Below are 21,440 nucleotides of genomic sequence, written 5' to 3'. Positions count from 1 at the left end.
CTACACAACCACACAGGAAATACGAGGGCTGCCACAAAATGAGGAAATGTTTATCAAAGGGCTGAAGAGTTTGGCCCTCATAATTCCCGAGCTAAGAAGCATGGACTGGAGGATTCCGGCGGAGTTCCTCTTCCGCCCCTAGTGTGTCCCAACACAGCACCAGGATCAGTGGTATCATTAGACTTGCATGCTGTACAAGTGTCAGCAAAAAGGATCGCTGTGATTGGAGTGGACGAGGAAGGGTGTGAGTGGCGCACAGTACTGTGCACAAACGCCAACATCGCCCTACGAGAGGTAACAGATGAGGATCTCTTTTCAGACACAGAAGGGGATGGTGAGATAATAATGGAAATAGCGATGCCCTGTGATATTTTAATACAAGCAAGGGAGACCCCCGTCCAATTGATGACAGTGATAGGAGCACCACCGTCATTTTTTGATGACGACATGAGGCTCGTACCAAACAACTTATGGACAACAGGCCCCCATGATGTGGGACTGCTGCACGGAGTACAACCTGTGGTAATAAAACTAAAGCAAGGAGCAATTTTACCGCGAGTTAAACAGTATCCTTTGTCTGGTGAAGCTGAAGAAGGGATAAAAGAGACAATAAATGCCCTACTAGCACAAGGGATAATAGTGCCTTCGAACTCCCCATGCAACACCTGTATTTATCCAATAAAAAAAGCGAAAGGGGGGTCTTGGAGGATGATACAGGACTTACGCCCCCTCAATGATGTAATTCAGAAGGAGTTCCCTCTAGTCCCGAACCCTGCATCAATACTATGCAGCATCCCGAAAGTGGCATCACATTTCACAGTAGTAGACTTGAAAAACGCATTTTTTTCCATACCCCTGGCTGAAGAGAGTAGATACCTTACCGCCTTCACACTGGGGGGTAAAAGATATGAACATTGGAGATTACCACAGGGATACTGCAAGAGCCCGAGCATCTTCAACCGCGTATTACATGAAGACCTAGGAAACCTAACAGTTGAGAGCACCATTATTCAGTACGTAGACGATTTACTAGTCTGCGCACAAAACGAAGAGAAATGCAGAACAGATTCCATAACATTATTGACTTTGCTGGCCAACAAGGGGTACAAAGTGGACAAGGGAAAGCTACAGTACTGTCTGACAGAGGTCCTGTACCTGGGACAGCTGATTTCAAAAGATGGGAAAAGAATAATACCAGACAGAGTAGAAGCCATAAGATCAGTAGGTGAACCCACAACAGTAAAAGACATGCAGAAATTCCTGGGAATGTGCAATTACTGCCGAGCATGGATATTAGATTATGCGGCATACACCAGGCCCCTATTACAAGCATTAAAGGTGGCCCAACAGGAGAACAGGAAGATGGAATGGACGGAAGAGATGAGCTCCTCTTTCCAAACATTAAAAGATTTGATTTCAAGCGCTCCAGTTCTCGCAAACCCTGATTATGGACGCGAATTTTACCTATTCTCACACTGCAAAGAAACACTCATGACAGCAGTGCTGACACAAAAAACGTCCTTAGGACACAAGCCATTGGCTTACTATAGTGGTACTTTAGATGCCGTGATGCAGGGCCATTTCGCGTGTGAGCAATCACTCGCGGCAGCCGCGTTCGCGATTGAGAAAAGTGCCACCATAGTAATGGGTTGCCCGGTGACATTGTTTGTGGAACATTCATTATTTGCAATACTAGAGAGATCAAAAAGCACACTGACCACGCAGCGGGCGACAGCCTACGAGATTATATTGTCCAGCGCCAACATCCATATAGTGAGATGCAAGACAGTGAACCCCGCCACATTCATTACAGAAGCGTGTACACTAGAGGACATGCAGAACCACGATTGTGCAACCTACACAGGAGAAAGAGGGGAGGACACAGTGGTGTGTGAGAACGCTCTAAGCGAGGGGGAAGTGTACTTTGTGGATGGGTCTGCATCAATTGACGTGGACACGGGAGAAAAACACGTTGGCATGGCAGTAGTGAGGTTAGAAGACGGTGAGTATGAAACACTGGTACAATACCGCCTCCCATCACATTACTCCGCACAGGCAGCAGAACTGATTGCGCTCATAGAAGCACTACATGCAGCAAAGGGTTGTGCAGTGACAATATACACAGACTCAGCTTACATGACAACGACAGTACATGGAGGCCTAGCAAGATGGGGGCATAGGGGATTTAGGCGGGCAGACGGAACACCAGTACAGCATGCAGAATTGTTGAAAGAGTTAATTGAGGCCCTGCAAAACCCTACAGCAGTAGCAATAGTAAAGTGCCAAGCACATACATCCAACACAGATGTTGTGTCTTTAGGGAACGCGGCAGCGGACGCTGCCGCCAAGGAGGCTTCCTATTTTCAAAAAATGACACAGGTGAGTACATGCTTAAGAACAAGAGAAACGAAGAGCCCCCAGAAGGATATAATATGATGCCCATATCACAAATAATAGAATTACAGGAAGGAGCCAGTGCAGAGGACAAATTAATGTGGACAAAACGAGGGTGCAGCAAGTCAGGAACAGACCTGCTGTGGCGGCAAAATAACTTGGGGAAAGTGGTAATGCCAATACAGCTATTAGAGGTTGCATTTCAACAGCTACACTTCCCTGCACATCACACCAAACAGCACATTGCAGCAGAAATACAGGAAGAATGGTTCGTGCCCTGTCTCCAGGAGCATGTGTCTCGATTGGCAATGGAATGTACAACATACCAAATATACAATTCAGGAATGACATTACGCACTCTCCGGGGAACAATACCTAAACCCATTGGCCCATTCAAAGAACTGCATATACATTATGCAGATATGCGGGAAAGGTGTAATGGCGCATGATACATGATCGTGGTTGTGTGCCCATTTTCGAGGTGGGTGGAAGCAGGACCTTGCGCACGACCTGATGCCAAGAGCGCCGCCAAGTTCCTAGTAAGGGAAGTGTTCCCGCGCTGGGGAATTTGTGACGTGATTCGCTCAGACAACGGCACTCATTTTGTGAATGAGCTTTTTAAGGAAGTCACTACATTATTGGGAATAAAACATAAATTATGTTCAATTTATCATCCTCAAAGTAATGGCGTAGTGGAAAAGATGAACGGACTGTTGAAGGGCAGGTTATCAAAACTATGCTTCTCATTAAAGAAGAATTGGATTTACTGCCTACCCCTGGCGCTATTTGAATTGAGAAATCAGCCAAGCAAAGACCACCATTTGTCCCCGCACGAGATCGTGACTGGGAGACGAATGAACACAGCACACTCGCCACTGCGCGAACACTCAGACGCTCATAGAAGCGCCGCGATATTGGGAGATGAGTTCACTGATTACTTAAGGAAATTGACAAGGGCAGCGCGCATGATATCAAAGCAACTGTCCCCACCCTTCACTAGAGAAGAGGGAAATGCAACAGGCTCTGTCCCGGAGCCAGGCCAACAGCTACAGCTAATGCCAGGCGACTGGATTTATGTCAGAAGCTTTGTACGTCGGTGGAATGCACCACGATTCCATGGCCCATACGAAGTAATATTTTGTACGCCCATGGCAGTGAAGGTCAAAGGGTTGAGGTACTGGGTGCACCTGACCGATGTACGGAAAGCATATAGCAACGTACAAGAGGAGGTAGATGAGGAGGCACAGACAACAGCAAACGATGCAACTGAGCAGAATGACTGAATATGAACTTGTGTGTATGTGTTGGTACTAAACTTGAATAAATGCAGAACTGATAAAGATACAAAAAAAAAAAAAGAAAATTTTTTAACTTTTATCTTGTTGAGTGTGTATATATATATTTAATGGAATGCCAAATTATAGCTTGTATACACCCTTGTCTGTGGATACCCCTCCCCGTAACCCCACCAGCCTCCATTCCCCCTCACATGTATATTGGCACTGATGGTGCTAGCAAAATGCTTACATGTATGCACTCAATGCACTTTTATATCTTAAACAGGAGCTTCCATGGCATCTAACGGGCAGCCTGCAACGGATAGATTTACTAGAATTAGAGAGTGGTTAACTGAGAAATGCATATATTCGTATGAATGTGGACTATCAGCGTGCATTATATTGTTTTTTACATTAATGTTTGGTCTGGTTACATACTGGTTCATAGCGTTCATCTCTATCGAGATGAACGAGGGGGGAGGGAACAACACAACTACTGGGACCAATACAACTGCAAGTGTCAATGCCAATACAAGGGAAGGTGATTTCTTGGTATGGGACGGAACTAAACTTGTGTGGGGCTACTATACTACGCCATCCAATGTTGTCATCTCACAAGATGGAGGGCCAAGGGGTAAAAGGCAAAATAACACACTGTCCCCACCTGAGATGTCTAATTACAATGCTCACAGCTTAAATGACCGAAACCCCTCTGCCATATCCTGGTTGTATAACACCCCCACCAGCCAACCTGCCCCCATGGCCATAGACAATCAAAGAATGAAAGCAACACATGAAATATTATACGATGACTGGGTGAAGGGGGGCGGGAAGGGGAAAGGGGGGTCTGTTTTGCCCTTCGTTCAGGAGGTTGGGAAGCGCCAAAGGAACAAGAATAAGAGACGGAAGAGGGAAGCAGGGAGGAGGAAGTATGATGAGTACTTTGGGCTAGGTCTAGATAAAATGGAAGACCCACGACACCCCCACCAAACAAATAAGTGGTATGCAGATATGAGTGCCACAGCTAAACAAACAACAAACGAGAGCTGTTATGTCTGCTCCCTCATTCCCCACGCATCAGGTACACCCAAAGTATTGTTACCCAAAGAGTTGCCAGTCATAGATGCCCAGTGTCTCCTTCATCTTACGTTATGCAGGATTAAGAGCACCTTCCAGGCACATGAAGTGACTTTTCAAATGCTACAGAACGAGAAAACGTGCTACCCAAAACCGGCAGGCGTGGTATGTCTGAAGGAACCATTTTTTGTTATCGAAGGGACACTTTTTTCTGACAACAAGTGGAAGGACGAAGAAGTAATGTGTAAAGCTGAAGCACTGAGGGGTGTGGCACCGGTGAAGCTGCAATGGATAGAAGAAACGTGCACACCCATGTGGAAGGAACACATTTCAAAATTAACCTGGGTTACGCCCATCGAAAAGCCTTTCAAGCTGCAGAGTGAAATAGACTATGAACTATGTTTCGAAGGAGAAGGGAGAACGTCCATGGGGACGAACAAGAAGTGCAACAAAACCCTCACCATCCCAGATCTAAGAAAAGGGACTGCGGCCCTTATGGACACGTACTGGGTATGTGGCAACCAGGCATACCTACACCTCCCCCCGTCGTGGAGTGGCAGCTGCTCAATGGCCACTCTGCACTCAGCTCTAATGGTGATACCAGAAAGCCACATCGATGGAAGCAAAAGGACACAGGAACGCACGCAACAGAGTGTGGCCCAACCAACTGCAGAATCACAAATGTATGTCCTGTCTTCCGGAAGCAAGGGAGAGGTGCTAACCCGTCACAGACGAGCATCAAATTACATCTCACAGGCATCATCAGAACTATTGGCTCTGATCCCAGACAAATATCGATTATTCAACTCAGCAGAAACATTTTTTGCCTCACTCGTATCAAGTGTCCAAGCAAGGGCAAACGCAAAATGGCTCCAGATAACCCGTTGGGAATTGATTCAGCTGGCAAACGACACTGAAGAAGGATTTAATATAATAAAGGTCGAACTAAGAGCCTTGCGACTGATGACCATGCAAAACAGGTATGTCCTGGACCTGTTGACGGCGATGGACGGCGGTGTTTGCCGAAAAATAGGAAGTGCCTGCTGCACTTTCGTACCTTCTGAAGACGCAGAGAACGGCTCCCTGTCCCATGTGATCGAAGCAGTCCACAACCTAGGAGAAAAAATGAAGATGGAAGGCGGAGCAGAAGATAGTACATGGTTCGATAACATCTTCTCCTGGGTCCCCTCATGGCTTGGAACAACTGTGAAATTTTTGATGCCAGCTGTGGTGTTCCTCCTTTTGATTTTCTGCCTGTGCCAGGTGGGTCTTCGAGTCTGTGCTAACGCAGTACCAAATGGTGCAATGATGATGGTGACAATGGGCAACTCACACGGTACAATAAAAACAATGCAAGAAGCACAAATACAAACAGGGATAGATAACACACCCAGGTACCAACTGGTGCCCATGTACCACGACAAGGATATTGTAGATAAACTGTGGCACACCACCATCAAAGAGCCCCGCATACTAGAATGGTACGAGGAAGTTTGGGTAGATTTGGAGGGAGATGGTGGGTGTATATATCTCACGTGTACTCCAGATGAATACGCCAGGAGAGGTGAGAGCTTAAGGGGGGTGTGCAGAGCATGGATGCCTATCAAAGGAACTCCTGCATGGGATGAGGCGGTTATGGACGAAGCAGAATGTAGGAGGATAGAAGAGCTAAAGAATTCGTTACTTAAGTAACGAAAGGGGGGAAATGTAGGGGAGGACTGGTCCAGGAGACCCCTCTCGCCTGCGTTTTCTCCCCAGGTGAGGGCTATGGCTCATTGGGCGTTCCCTCATGCCACCCGGGCTCAGGAGGTGGAGGGCTCACCCGCTGGAGACATTGCCCACACGTATCGATTGCCCACACGTATTGATTGCCACACAAATTTGGCTAGGCCCAGAAACCATTTTTTGTCCGGTAAAGATGGTGTGAGCTCAGCGCACTGTAGCGCGGCCCCAACCCTTGGAGAGTCTCATCCCTGTTGCCGCAGCACCCTGGCAGATCCGCTGCGAGCACGTTCACCTCCCGCAGTGTACTATCACTATCAGCATGACCCGGCCAGCAGGCCTGAACGATGAGAAGAACGGTAAAATGGTCATCTGATGGCAGACAGTCTTTATATATATGTATATATTAATGTCAAGACCACTTGCAAAGTATGCTTTCTTCCACAAAATCTCTTATATTACAAAAGCCTGTAGAATGTATTAAAATGAGAGAGCATGCTCCCATGATATAAGCAATGGCGAGCTCACACCATTACAGGTGGATGCTAATAATAAAGGAACGCTCCAGGGATCTGTTTGTTGCGTGTATCACTGGGCAGCCTACCTCCCATGGTTTTGCGCCATAACTAAGCTAATGCTGCTAGAGTATACGAGAAAGCGAATGCAACTATACTATGAACTCATGTAAAGGATGCGCGAGAATGCACTTATCATGTGTGTATGTCTAAGCCCCTTATGTGCCACCACCGTCACGTACAGTGGCGGGTCGTTTTCTATGTACTCCACCGACCCAACTACTACCTCATTTACTGCGAATGTATATGCATGTAACTAAAATACTGTAGCTGCTAGAACATAATGTACAAATATGGTGCTCGGACTGGGTATAATCGAGACACATCCAGCAAAGTTTAAATGCATGTTTTGAAGTGATTTTGAATAAGTATTATAGAAAGTGTTCAAATGTTTGTGATGTCTTTACCTACATTCAGCAACACACGAGGGAGATACCTTTGTGAATGCGTACAAGGCCATTTCCCCCTCCCACCCTGCGAAGGCTGCCAAGACATGAGAACAGAGGCCCGCTCTGCGCTATCCCACCTCCCCCGACCAGACTGGAGCCGCTTCAAAGATTTGTAGCCCCACTGCAGCACCCAAGGCCGCGACCAGCAACCTGCATTATTTACAGCACAGCAGTAAACCTTTGTCTAAACTCACGCGCCCCCTCGTAAACCCCACAACCCACCGGACCGTCTTAGACTTATGGCCCTGTGCAATCAGGACACCCAACACTTTGACAACACACAGCGGAACATCCATAACAACTTCTAACAAGACAGAAAGACCTGTACCACCCGTCCCAGGCCCCGAAGCTTAGCCCCTCGACCTATGGCCCCGGTCAGCAGGACGCGGGTAACCAGGCCTCGATGTATTACCTCCAGACCACTCACAAGGTGCATTCCTCCTGTGTTGCATTAACCTATAAAATAACCTATTGGAAGATTTACTAAAGAGAATAACAGTGTAAATGACTGAATGACTGCGGTGTGCATGGCCGAGGGCAAGTAAGTCAGGAAAGGCATTCATCTCTGCCACAGGCCGCCTCGGCACACCAACACCGCCCGGATGAACTCAAGCCGACCTGCCAGGCCCAGCCCAACCCACGAGGGTGACCAGTGACGTCCTCCAGCCAAGACCAACCACGCCGCAGCAGCACCTATAGTTAGACGTCGCCACCCAATCCCAATGAACTTGTGCCCCCTATAGTATGTAGGTTTTGATGACGTTTTTTGTAAATATATACGCCTGTCTTTGCTATTGTCAGACAGAGCGCTCTCGGAGTTTTGCAGAGTCCTTTGCATGCCCTATTCTGATTGATAAACTCCCATTTAAGCTCACCCGCACTCTGTCTTGGCTTTATTCCCTACCTGGGAGAGTCCATCATTGTCTCTCATTGCGGGGAGGATCGTGCTGGCGGGGGACGCCTCCTTTCACTAGCTAGCCTCGAGTCCAGACAGTCCCGACATTAGCATAGCCCAGATCTTTTCCAAATCTAGCAACACCCCTCTCTGAAAGGGTGGACTTGTGGGGATGGATGGGCCTCTGTGAAACGTGACTATTTAGGGATCAAACACGTGACTCGCCACCTTAACTTGCTGTTGAGATAAAATGGGTGTACAAGGGCATCATGCGCATGGTGCAGCAGTTGCTACCCTGGGTTGCTGCTTGTCAACCCTTCACCCCCCCAATGGAGCATAATTGGGACACTGATAAACTAAAGAGAAATCTGCTTTTGTCTTTTTTGAAATGTTACTGTCTGTGGTCAAAGTTGAAAGTCATTAATTTGAGCTTCAGGAGGAGTCCGAGAGAGATTCAATGTTCGGAAAGGTAAAGCTCGACTGGAGCGTAACTGACCCCTAGGTCACTGTAATAAAGACAACTTCATAAAAAATAGCTTTTGTCCCTAAAGTTTGCCATTGTGCACTTGTTACCACAATTAACTCCGCCCACCCAAAGCTCCGCCTCCATGACCCGCTGTAGAGCTATCGCGAGAGCCCCACTCTCGCGAGATCTCGCGGCCGCACCAAGACCGCCCCCGCGCGCGCCTCGCGCATTACGGGAGCGGCAGAGGGCGCATCAGGACGCGTCCGGACGGCTCCTCCGAGATTTGGGCTTGGGGCCTGCGCACAAGGCACCCCAGCCCTGCAGCTGTTAACAGGCACGTTGCCTGGTTGTTTTGGCATGTTTATGTGCATATGTTTGCAGCAGATGTCGCCCAGTTAATAAAGGACATCAAGCTAACCGACAGCCTCCTGTCATCTTTATAAGAATTTACTACATAAATTGACGATGAGGATCACCACTACAACCCACGTGAGAACATGCAAGGAGCGACGCCACCACCGCCCTTCCTGCAAACTCCAGGTAGACCTGCCATCCCGTGGCCGCAATGGCAACCCTTATTCACGACGTATGTGGAGGCACTGGGAGGGGCTGGATTTTCAGCGGCAGGGCGCAGGGCTATGTTACTTAACGCCCTGGGAGTGGAAGGGCAGAGGGTGTTTGAGAGTCTCACCCCGATTCCGGTGGCGGGTGACAACGATGATGTCTTTAAGGAGGCAGTAAGGAGAATCGTAAAGCGATTTGCCAGCAAAGAAAACACGGTGTTGCACAGAATACGTTTTTACAGCCGCAAACAAGAAATCTCAGAACCCGTTGACGATTACGTCACCAAGCTGCGGGAACTGGCGGCGCTGTGCAGTTTTGGCAACAATGCTGAGAGCCTCATCTGCGATATGTTGGTAGTCCACACAAACAGCAGGAAAGTTCAAGATAAATTCATAGTGGAGAAAGAGTTACAGCTAGAGAAAGCGATTGAAATTGCCAGAGCAGTCGAAGAAACAGCAGGAAGACGAAGAGAACTCACAGGAGCACAGAGTTCCACCGAAATTCAAGCGGTTGCATTTCACTCGAGAAAGGAAAGACAGACACCAGACCCGAGAGAGGGGAACCCCTGAAATGCCACAGGTGCACCAGCACGAAACACCTGGCGTTTGACAGGGAGTGCCCAGCCAGAGATAAAGAGTGCTCCATCTGCAAACGCATTGGCCATTTTTCGATTGTGTGTCGATGGAGGAACAAGAAAGTTACCAGCGTAAACACAGATCGCAACATCGAGAGAGAATCGTCCTCAGAAGAGGAGGGGAGACCCACCGTCATTATGGTAAACAGCACAAGGGCGAGAAGAGAAAAGCCCCATTGTATAATCAAAATCGACGGCCTAGAAACAAAAGTCATGGCGGACTCCGGGTCGGACCTCACCATCATACCCCTACGAACCTACAAAGAAATGGTGGGAAAAGAAAAGGTCCAAGTTCTCACTACACGACACAAACCCACAGTTTTCGGTGGGGCGTCAGTCGAACTACTGGGATATATCAATGGAAAAGTGGAGTTTAAGGGAAGAGAAACCATCACCAGAGTCTACTTCAGTCATGAAGGCCCAGCAGTGCTGGGATGGGACGACCAAGACAAGCTGAAAATCAAACTGGACCCCAGCACAGAAGACCGGGTACTGTCTGTCGGTGCGAGGAGCGGGCCCATTGACAACAGTGACTATCCAAAACTTTTCTCGGAGGAGCCGGGACACATCAAGGGCTTTGTCCATAAAATAATGCTCAAGAAGAGTGCCGTCCCAGTCAAGCATCGAGTGAGGCCAGTACCAGCAACCGCAAGAGACACGCTCAGGAATCAATTGGACATAATGAGAGTGGAGGGAGTCATTGAAGAAATTGAAGCGTCGGAATGGCTGAGCCCGGTCGTACTCATAAAGAAGCCCAACTCACAAGAGCTGAGAGTGTGCATTGACCTTCGCAGTTTAAACTTAGAAGTCATCACCGACAACTACCCACTACCGAGCATAAACAAACTCATTCTGTTGATGAAAGAAGCCAGAATATTCTCAAAATTGGATATGAGAAACGCATACCACCAAATACAATTGCACGAAGAGTCGAAACCTCTCACAGCATTCATCACACCGTTTGGCACCTATCAGTTCACCAAGATGCCATTCGGCTTATCGTCAGCGGCATCAGCTTTCCAACGCATGATGGACGTCATGCTACGGAAGGTCAGAAATGTTGCCTATTTTCAGGATGACATCCTCGTGTACGCAGGGGATGAACAGACACACGATGCCACACTGAGAACTGTCCTGAACAAGCTGCAAGAAGCAGGTCTGAGACTGCGCCATGAAAAATGCGTATTCAAAGCGAAAGAAGTCGAGTACTTGGGGTACAAAATCTCAGAAAAAGGGATTAGTCCCAAACAAAACTTGATGCATGCCATAATTAAAGCACCGGAACCCACTAGCAAGCAAAGATGAAGTAAGATCATTTCTCGGACTGGCGGAGTATTACGCCAAATTTATCCCCAAGTTCTCAGAAACCTCGGCACCACTCCGTGACCTCCTCAAAAAAGGTTTGGAATTCTTGTGGCAAGAACCCCAAAAGAAGGCGATCGAAAGTATAAAACGGCACATCATGGAAGCGCCGTGTTTACAGCCATTTAACCCAGAGTGGGAGACAGTAATCACCATGGATGCCAGTGCGTATGGACTAGGAGCCGTTCTAACGCAGAAGAAAGGAGACACGGAACATGTGGTAGCCTTTGCCTCGAAGGCTTTGTCCTCGGCGGAACAGAACTACTCCACCATAGAAAAGGAAATGTTGGCATGTGCATGGGCGGTAGAACATTTCAGAACATATAAGTGGGGCACGAAATTCAAATTGGTGACAGACCATAAACCCCTCATCCACATGCTCAGCCCGGGAGGCACAAAAGTGTCTTCATCCAGATTGGCACGCATTGCAGCAAAACTGCAGGAGTACACGTTTGAAATGCAGCACATCTCAGGATGGAAGAACTCGCAGGCAGACTGCATGTCGAGACTGCCAGAGGGCAAAGACAAGGCCACCACGTTTCTACAAGGGGAGTGCATCGTGGCATCCATCACTGATATAAAAGCACCTGATTACCTGGAACTCAGTGAAAAACACTGGATGGAAGAAGACGGAAAAGACCCGACCATGGCAAAAATCCGAGACTGGATCAAGGAAGGGTGGCCCGATGAAAAAGCAATGCCAGAAGGCATGAGACCCTATTGGAAGGTGGCCGAGGAGATATCTGAAACGGACGGAATAATAATGAAAACGGACCAGATAATCCCACCCGTAGGCATGAGGAGAACCATTCTCTGCAGAGCCCATGCGGGTCACCTGGGAAACACGATGACCCGTCACAGAGTCAGAGAGGCCTACTGGTGGCCTTCCATGGACCAAGAGATTCGCACCATGATAGAGCAGTGTCATGAGTACCTCAATAGCGACAAAAGATTAAAAGTCAGAAAGGCACCTCTAATTCCCACAGAAGTACCAGAAGCGGTGTGGTCAAAAGTGGGCATAGACTTGATAGGACCCCTGGAGGCGATGGCGCCAGAACATCGGTACGGCATAGTGCTGGTAGATTACCTATCCAAGTGGGTCGAGGCGGAGTTCGTCCCAAACATCACCACTGCAACAGTAATCAAAGTCCTCATTGAAATTTTTCAAAGGGAAGGACTCCCCAAGGAGGTAGTGACGGACAATGGGGTACAACATATATCACGGGACATGGAACAATTCCTGAGAAAGCACCATATAGGCCAAAAGAAAGCGGCTTTGTATCATCCCCAAGCCAATGGGCTCGTAGAGAGGGCCAACAGGTTCATTAAAGGGGCCATCCAACTAGCCACAGCCTCTGGAATGGACCCACTGAAAACAACCAAGGAGGCCATAGCAGCCCACAGGCTCACTCCCAACGGGATCACGCAAATATCCCCGTTTCGAATGTTGAGAGGGAGGAGTGCAGCCTCCACGCTCATACCCCCATGGCTGTCCAAAGTAAGAGAGGATGAAGCAGTTGACATGTCAGAGGTGGTGTGGGAATTGAAAACAGCAAGGCACGCATGAAAACATGGAGTGACCGAAGAAGAAGAACCAAGCAAGCATCAGACATGGGAAGGGGAGATTGGGTCAAAATAAGACTGCCAAAAAAAGATCAAATCACAGGCTCGCGGTTCAGCAGACCCATCAAAGTGAGTCACAGGGGAACCAACCATGTTCGCACCGAAGATGGGCGCACGTTGAATCTCGAAAGAGTAGCCCTTTATCAGAAGAGACAAGAAAGAGCGAGGACCCCGGAGAGATCACATGCGGAAGGAGGATTAGACTATGAGCGAAGGGAAGAACACGAGCCAGAGAGGGACGACAGAGAGAGGGAAGAAACAGAGATGGAACCGGAAACACCCAGGTCTGAACCAGAACAGGAGCAGACGGAAGTCCGAACCGGAGAAGGTGGCCGACCCAGTAGAGAGCACAGAAGACCGGTGAGATACAAAGACTATGTCTTGCAATGAACTTCCTTTGCATTACCCAGGGGAGGTGTGTAGAGATATCGCGAGAGCCCCACTCTCGCGAGATCTCGCGGCCGCACCACGACCGCCCCTGCGCGCGCCGCGCGCATTACGGGAGCGGCAGTGGGCGCATCAGGACGCGTCCGGACAGCTCCTCCGAGATTTGGGCTTGGGGCCTGCACCACAAGGCACCCCAGCCCCCCAGCCCTGCAGCTGTTAACAGGCACGTTGCCTGGTTGTTTTGGCACGTTTATGTGCATATGTTTGCAGCAGATGTCGCCCAGTTAATAAAGGACATCAAGCTAACCGACAGCCTCCTGTCATCTTTATAAGAATTTACTACACCCGCCCACCGAGGGCCCTGTGTCAGGTGCTGCCCACGGGGCCCTTTGCCTTAAATCTGCCACTGATTCTTTCTTCAGCTTTATAGTGCTGTGATTGCGTTGCAAACTCTTTTCAATACTTGTGTTCTTTCTTTAGCCTTGTAAAGGCTAGCTATGTTGGCTCTAGGTCTATCAAGCCCGTGTTCCTTCTTGAGCTTTGTATCAGTAATTTGCACTCCCATTCCCTTTAAAAAAAAGTTTAAGAAAATAAATAAATAATTTATTACATGTTTAGAGTGCACTGTATCTTTTAATAAGGTTGTCCACATGTTGAATTACATCTGCATACTTTGTTTTGCCCTCTGTAGCCTTATTGCTGAATGCCGCCTGCTTTCTTTAGCCGATGCAAAGCGATATTGCGCATGCGTTATTAGCAATCCTTCGCTGCGCCTGGCTCCCTTCGACAGTACAAACTGCTACTGCGCATGCGTTTTTGGCAGCTCTTTGCTGCGCCGCCTTATTCCCTGTTATTGCATATGCAGGTTTAACAGCTGTATGCGCTTGCGCACGAGTTTGCCTGGCTAGAAGGACAAGTCCACGCAACCGATAATTAAGAAGAATTTCGCTGCTGCGCATGCGTTCGCTTGGGGAAATCTCTTTCAGCATTGACCGTATAGTACGCGCTGCTTACCGTACTTGTTTCCAGCGCCTCTGCAATACTTTCTCTGGATAAGTCACTCGAGCACACGCTGGTACGCAGCTTGAGGTAGACGGATGCGCTAGCAGTTCATATGAACGCCGCTCCTCCTACGTTTACAAGTTATCCGTGCACCACGTTGGGTGCATCTTGCTGCACACCACGTCACTCTGGAAGGCTCTTGGCAGGAGGAGCAGCATTCACAGTGGCCGCAACGACTCCTGAACCTTTGCTCCTGGGAGTCTGTATCCTTGTTTAAATCCACATCGCCATTTGTGAGGAAGGCTCTTTACGCGTGTCTTCTTTTTATGGGTATTTATTCATGTTAAATACACGCACAGGCCCCCAGCAGTCCATCTTCATCAAAGAACAACCAACGACTGCCTTGGCCTTGATTCATATATACACATAGATTGTTCCACCCATGACATCACTATACATTCCACTCTGTACTCTCTTGTTGAAGAGCAACAACAATATAACACTTTGGCCCTCATTAGGACCCTGGTGCTAAGTGTTTAACGGCGCCGTAAAAAGCTGCGGCGCCATTAAACAGTTAGCGCCTTACTACGAGGTCCCTTTGAGGGACCCCACCTGAACGGCTGGTCTAGACCACCTGTTAAAGTAGGGACCCGCAAAGGGAATCTTGAGGTAAGTACGGTACCGCAATTTGCGGTACCGTACTTACCGCCTTCCCCAGTCCCATTGAGCCCTATGGGGCAAAAATGGGAATGGGGAAGGGCCATTGTTCAATGGGGAATTACCACCCTGCCAACCTTGGAATGGGGTGGTAATTCCCCATTGAACATTGGCGGACTTGTTAAGATACCGGCACCAACCATGGTGCTAATAGCGCCATGGTTTAGCGCCAGTATCGTAATGGGGGCCTTTGTTTAAAATAAAGACAAGCTTTTCACAAACTGAATTAGACAGTCTATCCAGAACATTAGCGGTAGAACACTTAGCTTATGCTGGAAACTTGATGGCTTAAACTGCTGCCTGCTTCTCTCCTCTGCTCCAGACTCAAAGGCTTTTACTTCATAATTCCAAAAGATGCCCAAAGTTATTTGGTCTAAAGTAATGGAGCTCCTGAACAGTAGGTCTTCTCAGCTGGGCTGATGACAATGAAAGTCTAGCCACTGCCCTTTGTCTCTCCCCAGCAAATCAGGGTGCCAGATGTAAACCACCATCCTGGCTTGGGAGACTGTCCACACACTGCAGATAAAAGTTAAGGCCAAACAAACCAAACCCAACCACAGAGAAAACTACATATATTACAGGAACCCAGGAAAACCCTGACAGTTTGCCAGCCTCGTTCCTTCCTTCTACTTCCAGTGCTGCAGCATGCACTCCAGCTAATGTTCCAGCTCCTTCCGCTCCTTCTTCTTGCCTGCACCTGAGGGGGCCTTTGATGCCCCAGGTTCCTTCAGTTGTGGGCTGTTAAACCCAATTGCCTGTCTGCTACAATGGCTGTTAGGCCTAATTGCCTGACTGCTACAACTGCATGCATCTTCTAGACTCAGTCCTTTTGCAATTATGTGACTTGTAGTTTCTTTCAGCAAAATTAGTTTTCTCAACATTTGAGTTACTTGCAATGGTAGATCTAATTCCCTTAAAGTTGTTAAGAGATGGACCATGAGAATTAGCTGTTCTAGAGGAAGGTATTTTATTGAAGACAACATTTCCATACTCCTTTACATTGCACCCTTGGGATTGAGCAAGGTGTTTAGTAAGGATGAGTGGATAGGTGCCATGTTGGTAAAGTTTGCTCAGGTCTTAAAACCTTAGCTCCTTCATGAGTTTTAGGGACATTAAAATGACAATAAGCCATTACCTCTTTAGGTACCTTGGCAAGAGTCTTCCTGTCAGAGGAGAAACACTGTGTCTCATCCCATGGCATCTCCTTACTCCCGCAGTACACCACCCCCAGGGTTGGAATCAGGAAGCATCTGCCTTTCCCTGGCCACCTGGGAGAAGACTTTAGGCAGGGTGTCAGTGAGGGATCCATAAGATTGTTCATATTTCCTCAGATGGGCAATTTTCTGAAGGGCTTCTGAATGATTTGCTTTCAGAGAAATACTCATGCCTACTCTGGCAGAAGTAGCGTTTGAAGTACTGGAATATCTCATGTGCTCTCCTTCAGAGCTGCCTGTAAACCCATTGGTCTTCATTCCAGCATAAAATGATGCCGGCCATTGTATCATTTATGATCTATTATTGTAAAGATAGCATTGGGGGGCTGAACACCTCATCCAGACTCTACTTTAAAGAGAGGAGACAGATTAGATATTTCCCTCATTAGTGCGCAACCATTCAGGGCAGGTACAGTGTTCATGCCCCACCTGTTTGGAAATGTACATGTCACCACTGGATACATGTCTATGTGTTGGCTCAGATGGGCGACTATAAACATGAGGAAAGTCTTAAAGGGAAGAGTGAACAGATCTCTGCCTATGCCAATGATACCGTTAATGCCCCCACAGGTAAGTTCGCAGATGGGCCGCAATACCATAGAAGAGCCTTTGATAATGCTGAGACGTGGAAGCGGGTCCCGTACAGCATATTTTGTGCTGGGGGGTTGGGGAGATTTCAAAATAAATTCCACGTTGTGGAAAGATTTATAAAAGAGATGCATAACCTTTTATTTTCCCATAACCAAGAAAATTGACATATTAACTTTGGGAGGGAATTGTCGCCCACCTATAGCTGTGAGTGCAAACACACCAACACGCTTGTCTACATAGGCCTAGGTGGCGTCCCCCTGTGCCCTCTCTCCTGCATGACCAGTCCTGACACTGTTGATATAATCTGGGACCAATTTTGTACTGTATTCTATTTTCTTTCTTCACTAAGAAATGTTGTTCTAAATAGTACCAAAAGCAAATGTAGCGTTCTTTACCTGCAGAATCAGTTGTGCATGTTTTTGCACTTTTTCATTAATTATCATTCTTCTTAATTAGGTAATTTCTCTTAACGTACCCCCACGTTGAAGGTAGATAGAAGATATTCTCCGGCGCTGTGGGTAGGTTAAATCTCTTGTCAAGTTGTTGGTGAGTTGATCTTCTGAGTTGTTTGCGAGTCGATCCTCCTTTGTGTAGTAGGTGAATTGATCTTCTGGAATGGAGGTTAGTTGGGTCGGGTAATCACCATCATCCTCATTTAGACCCTATAAGAAAAAATAGTGGATTGTTACAAAATCTCTTCATTTTGAAGAACCTCATGCAAAGAACTAGTAGCTACTAAGAAATCTCATAGAAAGAGGGCCACATGGTGAAGGACTGGTTCTATTTGAATAACACATAGCTTTAAGGCCACCATCCAACTACCCAGAGAAAGAACAAAGGGACTTGATCAAGAACATACAATTTGTTGGACAGGATTTTCGACTGGCGGTGCTTAGTTATGACTTACAGAAACACCAATGTCCTTGGAAGCATTGTGGCTATGGTCCAGGAAAATGACTCCTATTGGAAGGTTCTGTATTGCAACAGAGATTGGAAGGATAATTTAAGAAAACCCTTCTAATATGGCTTCAACCAGTTGAATAATGATATCATCGTAGGTGAAATAGTTATGGACAGAGTCACAATGATATATTCTCAATAAGGTGCTGTCAAGGGTGTAGTCATTATCGATGCTGGTGACGACAGAGCTCAAGGCATCAACAACACCCTCTATGGGGATGCACTGTTGGATGTTGGGTCTCATCGTCCTCCTCAACGGGTTGTGGAACGACAGTGCATTAAAGAGTCATAGGCATGACCTTGTTGAAGAAGATTTTAGTCAGAGGTCAGGATTGAAAGGCACGCAGCAGTCAGTCTCAGCAGGGAAGGGGGAGAAGAAAGGAATGCAATACACCATACAAAGGACATGTGAAATGAACAAAATGATGTGACATCAGAGATTAAACTATGGAAGTGGGCATGAAAGATGGGTTGTCTGATGAAGTCTCCTGCCAGTTCTTAGGAATGGATGTTATCTACCATGTTGAGGGCAGGGGTTCTTCACATTGAAAGGTCATGGGAGATGTCAAGGCATCATGAAGTAGACACAGACAACGGGTTCAAGATTGGTTCTCAATATTTTTATTAACTTAAAATGTAGGATGGAGCAAGGCCTAACTTGCTATGCTAAGGTGGAAATCCTGTATTTGATGAAAACTAAGGATAGTCTGTGTCAGGAGGTCCAAAACAAATATCGGTCTGTGTCCAAAACCTAAACGTGCCCTCACAATTAACTGTATACAATAAGCCTCATTATGAGACCAGCGGGGCAGCCGCTGGTATAATTTTTTTTCTTGCGCCCGCGAACAGGCAATTACCAGGTAATTGCATGGTAATTGCCCATTTGCGGGCGACGGAATACAATGCTCCCCATTCCAATTTGAGCCCTGTAGGGTTCAATGGGAATGGGGAGGTTGGATGCACCGGCACCATTTGTGAATGGACATGCTCTGCTCGCGAATGCTGGTATGCCCGCCAGGCACCTGCAAGCAAAACTCGTAGTTTGCCGGTCCGGTAACAACAGCACCAGCAAGCTTACCGGTACCGTTGTTACCAGACCAGCAAACTTATAAGGAGGCCCAATGTGTAGAGATGTCAGCAACAAAATAAATAGTGTTCAGAATAAAGTTCTGAGTTTCTCCCAGCTCTTGTAATCAGCTTCCCCTTCCCCAAGTTCAAAAAAGTTCACAATGTATCAGGGTTGCCTTCCCCAAGAGTTCAAATAGTCCTGCTTTTCAAAACAACATAATTCCTTGGGACACTTCCCAGTTCTTTTAGTATCAGTATTTTTCACTTGTTCACATAAATTGTTCTGTTTCTTGACTTCAAAATCACACAAGCAGCTGCTGCAAAATGCAAGTTTCGTTATGGATACTCACCTTGGCTTTTCCATACAGAGGGCACTCGGTCTAGGCACAGTTGTCGGACCACACTGTCCACCCATTACAAGTCATGCAACCGATACCCCTTCTTGACTGCTTTGCATTAACAATTGGCCACTGCCTTCCTTTGACAGTGAAGCATGGTTCTTTCATCAGTATCACACTCTTCTAACATGGTACCATGGCTTGGTTGGCCACCATGCCCTTTGTTACACTTTTCTGCATTCTTCTGGCTCTAGCCAATACAGGCTTCCTCTTAATCTGCACTTCCTTGAACTCCTTTACCTTGGCCATTACTTAGTTTCTCCTCTCATAACGTTCTTGGTATTCTCTTGGCTTTACCAATACATGAGCCTGAAACTCCTCATTCTGTAGTATCTGCTACATGCATCACCTTTCTTTCATTCCACTCAGGAGTGCTTAAAACTTGCTTTTTCTCTGTGCAGCATTCAAAAGTGCTTATAATGTCTTTCAGTTCGTTTGGTATTCAAAAGTACTTTTTTTGGCATTCAAAAGTACTTCCAATAACTTTCAGTTCGTTCTGTATTCAAACACACTTGTTTCGGCATTAAAAAGTACTTACAATAACTTTCAGTTCGTTCAGCATTCAAATGTACCTGTTTCAAGTTCCCCAAGCACCCCCATATGAGTGTTTCACTTGTTTGTTTCCACTCACCAATTGCATGCAGCAGCTCTCTTCTGTTTCTTTCACCCCTCTGTCTGCTTTACAGCTTCCACGAGCTTCGCCTCCCTTGTGGCAGCCAGAGAGAGCATTGCTTGCTCTCCTCGTTTCCCGCAGCAGCTGGAATTCCTGGGCGAAACACAGCTCCTACTGTATGTACCTGGAAAGCAGGGTAGCAGGACTTCTTATGGCCGGCCTCGGCCGCGGTATCTCTCTCCCCTGCTCGACACAGCTCCTGGCTCCGGTGTCTCCAGATTCCTTCTCTCCAGCCCGTTCCCCTTTGTGCTGTGCAGCAAGGATTGTTATATCCCTTAGGGATAAGTGACTTCAAGTGTGGGTCATTAAGTTCGATTGCCTGACCATGGCGGAATCCATTAGGTGGACGTGCCTGGTTGTTCCACCTGTACACCTCCAAAGCCTTCTTCTTTGTCTCAGTACAGGAGTGGTGTTTTGAATTAATAAAGGAAGTGTGCATAACTCTGTGTTGTCTCCTCCTCGTCTTGGTACCTGACTGATGTGTGTCTGTATTATCAATATAGGGCTGATATGTGTTTGTCTCGCCCAAATGAGGATGTTTCTTCCTAAATGGTCTCTTCCTCGTCCCAGTGTTGAGGTGGTGTTTCTGGGGGACAGTTTGAAGGGAAGATAAGTGTGAGAAACCTGAAAGTGTCTCACCCGCTAGTCCCCAGGGATCTATCATCTAGGTGGCCATGACACGTCCATCGCTTTTGGATCCAGTTCCTGGGGGAGGAGCAGTGTGGGAGGGTAACCTGGATAGGGCTCTTCGGGGAGTGGAAGTGGGACACCTGATGGCGAGACACAGTATTCCCTTGGCTATAACACCTTTACCTCATCCTACCAGGTGGGATACATAGGGATTCAACCCCCCACACCTCTATTCTGACACAAACACTTTCTCCCGGACAACTCACTGTGACGGAAAATGGACTAACACCCAAGCCATATACCTGACATGTCTCAACACGATGCTCAGGCAGGGTCACACAATTACTGATCATTACACCCACCTGACTTCCATCGCACTTCCCCAAACGGATAAAAGGCGGAGCACGAGAGCACACTCTGAGTGAGGCAAAGCACATGATGAAGCAGCATTTTCAAGATGGCAGTTTAATACAAGGCGAAAGATGGCGAGACCGAAAACAGACTGTAAAATCGAAGTGGTCCTGCAATGGGTCAAGCTAAACCCTGTGCACATTCAAAAGTCTTTGATACTTGATTGAAATTGGTCTGACTGAGGGAGACTAATTGTGTTTACAAGGGGATCTGAGCCTGGCTGAGGGGGATCCAGGGTGAACCGTTGAGTCATGCCAAAGAATATCCTGCAGCCATTGTGCTAAAGAGATCTGAGCCCGACTGTTGGGGATCAACAGGGAAGGAACATTGTGTTAAGGAGATCTGAGCTTG

General features: G+C 47.4%; 1 protein-coding gene across 1 annotated transcript in view; it reads right to left on the bottom strand.

The window, feature by feature from the left end:
* The window catches only part of LOC138504844 (uncharacterized), a 229,443-nt gene that overhangs the window by 37,061 nt on the left and 170,942 nt on the right, over nucleotides 1-21,440 (bottom strand). Inside the window, exon 7 of the mRNA XM_069625281.1 lies at nucleotides 17,425-17,611. Coding sequence (XP_069481382.1) covers nucleotides 17,425-17,611 — 187 coding nt within the window. The remainder of the gene's footprint in view (nucleotides 1-17,424; nucleotides 17,612-21,440) is intronic.

Source organism: Ambystoma mexicanum, chromosome 11 (assembly GCF_040938575.1).
Source record: "Ambystoma mexicanum isolate Mex_15411 chromosome 11, UKY_AmexF1_1, whole genome shotgun sequence".
NCBI lineage: Eukaryota > Metazoa > Chordata > Amphibia > Caudata > Ambystomatidae > Ambystoma > Ambystoma mexicanum.
This window is presented reverse-complemented; position numbering and strand designations above follow the sequence as displayed.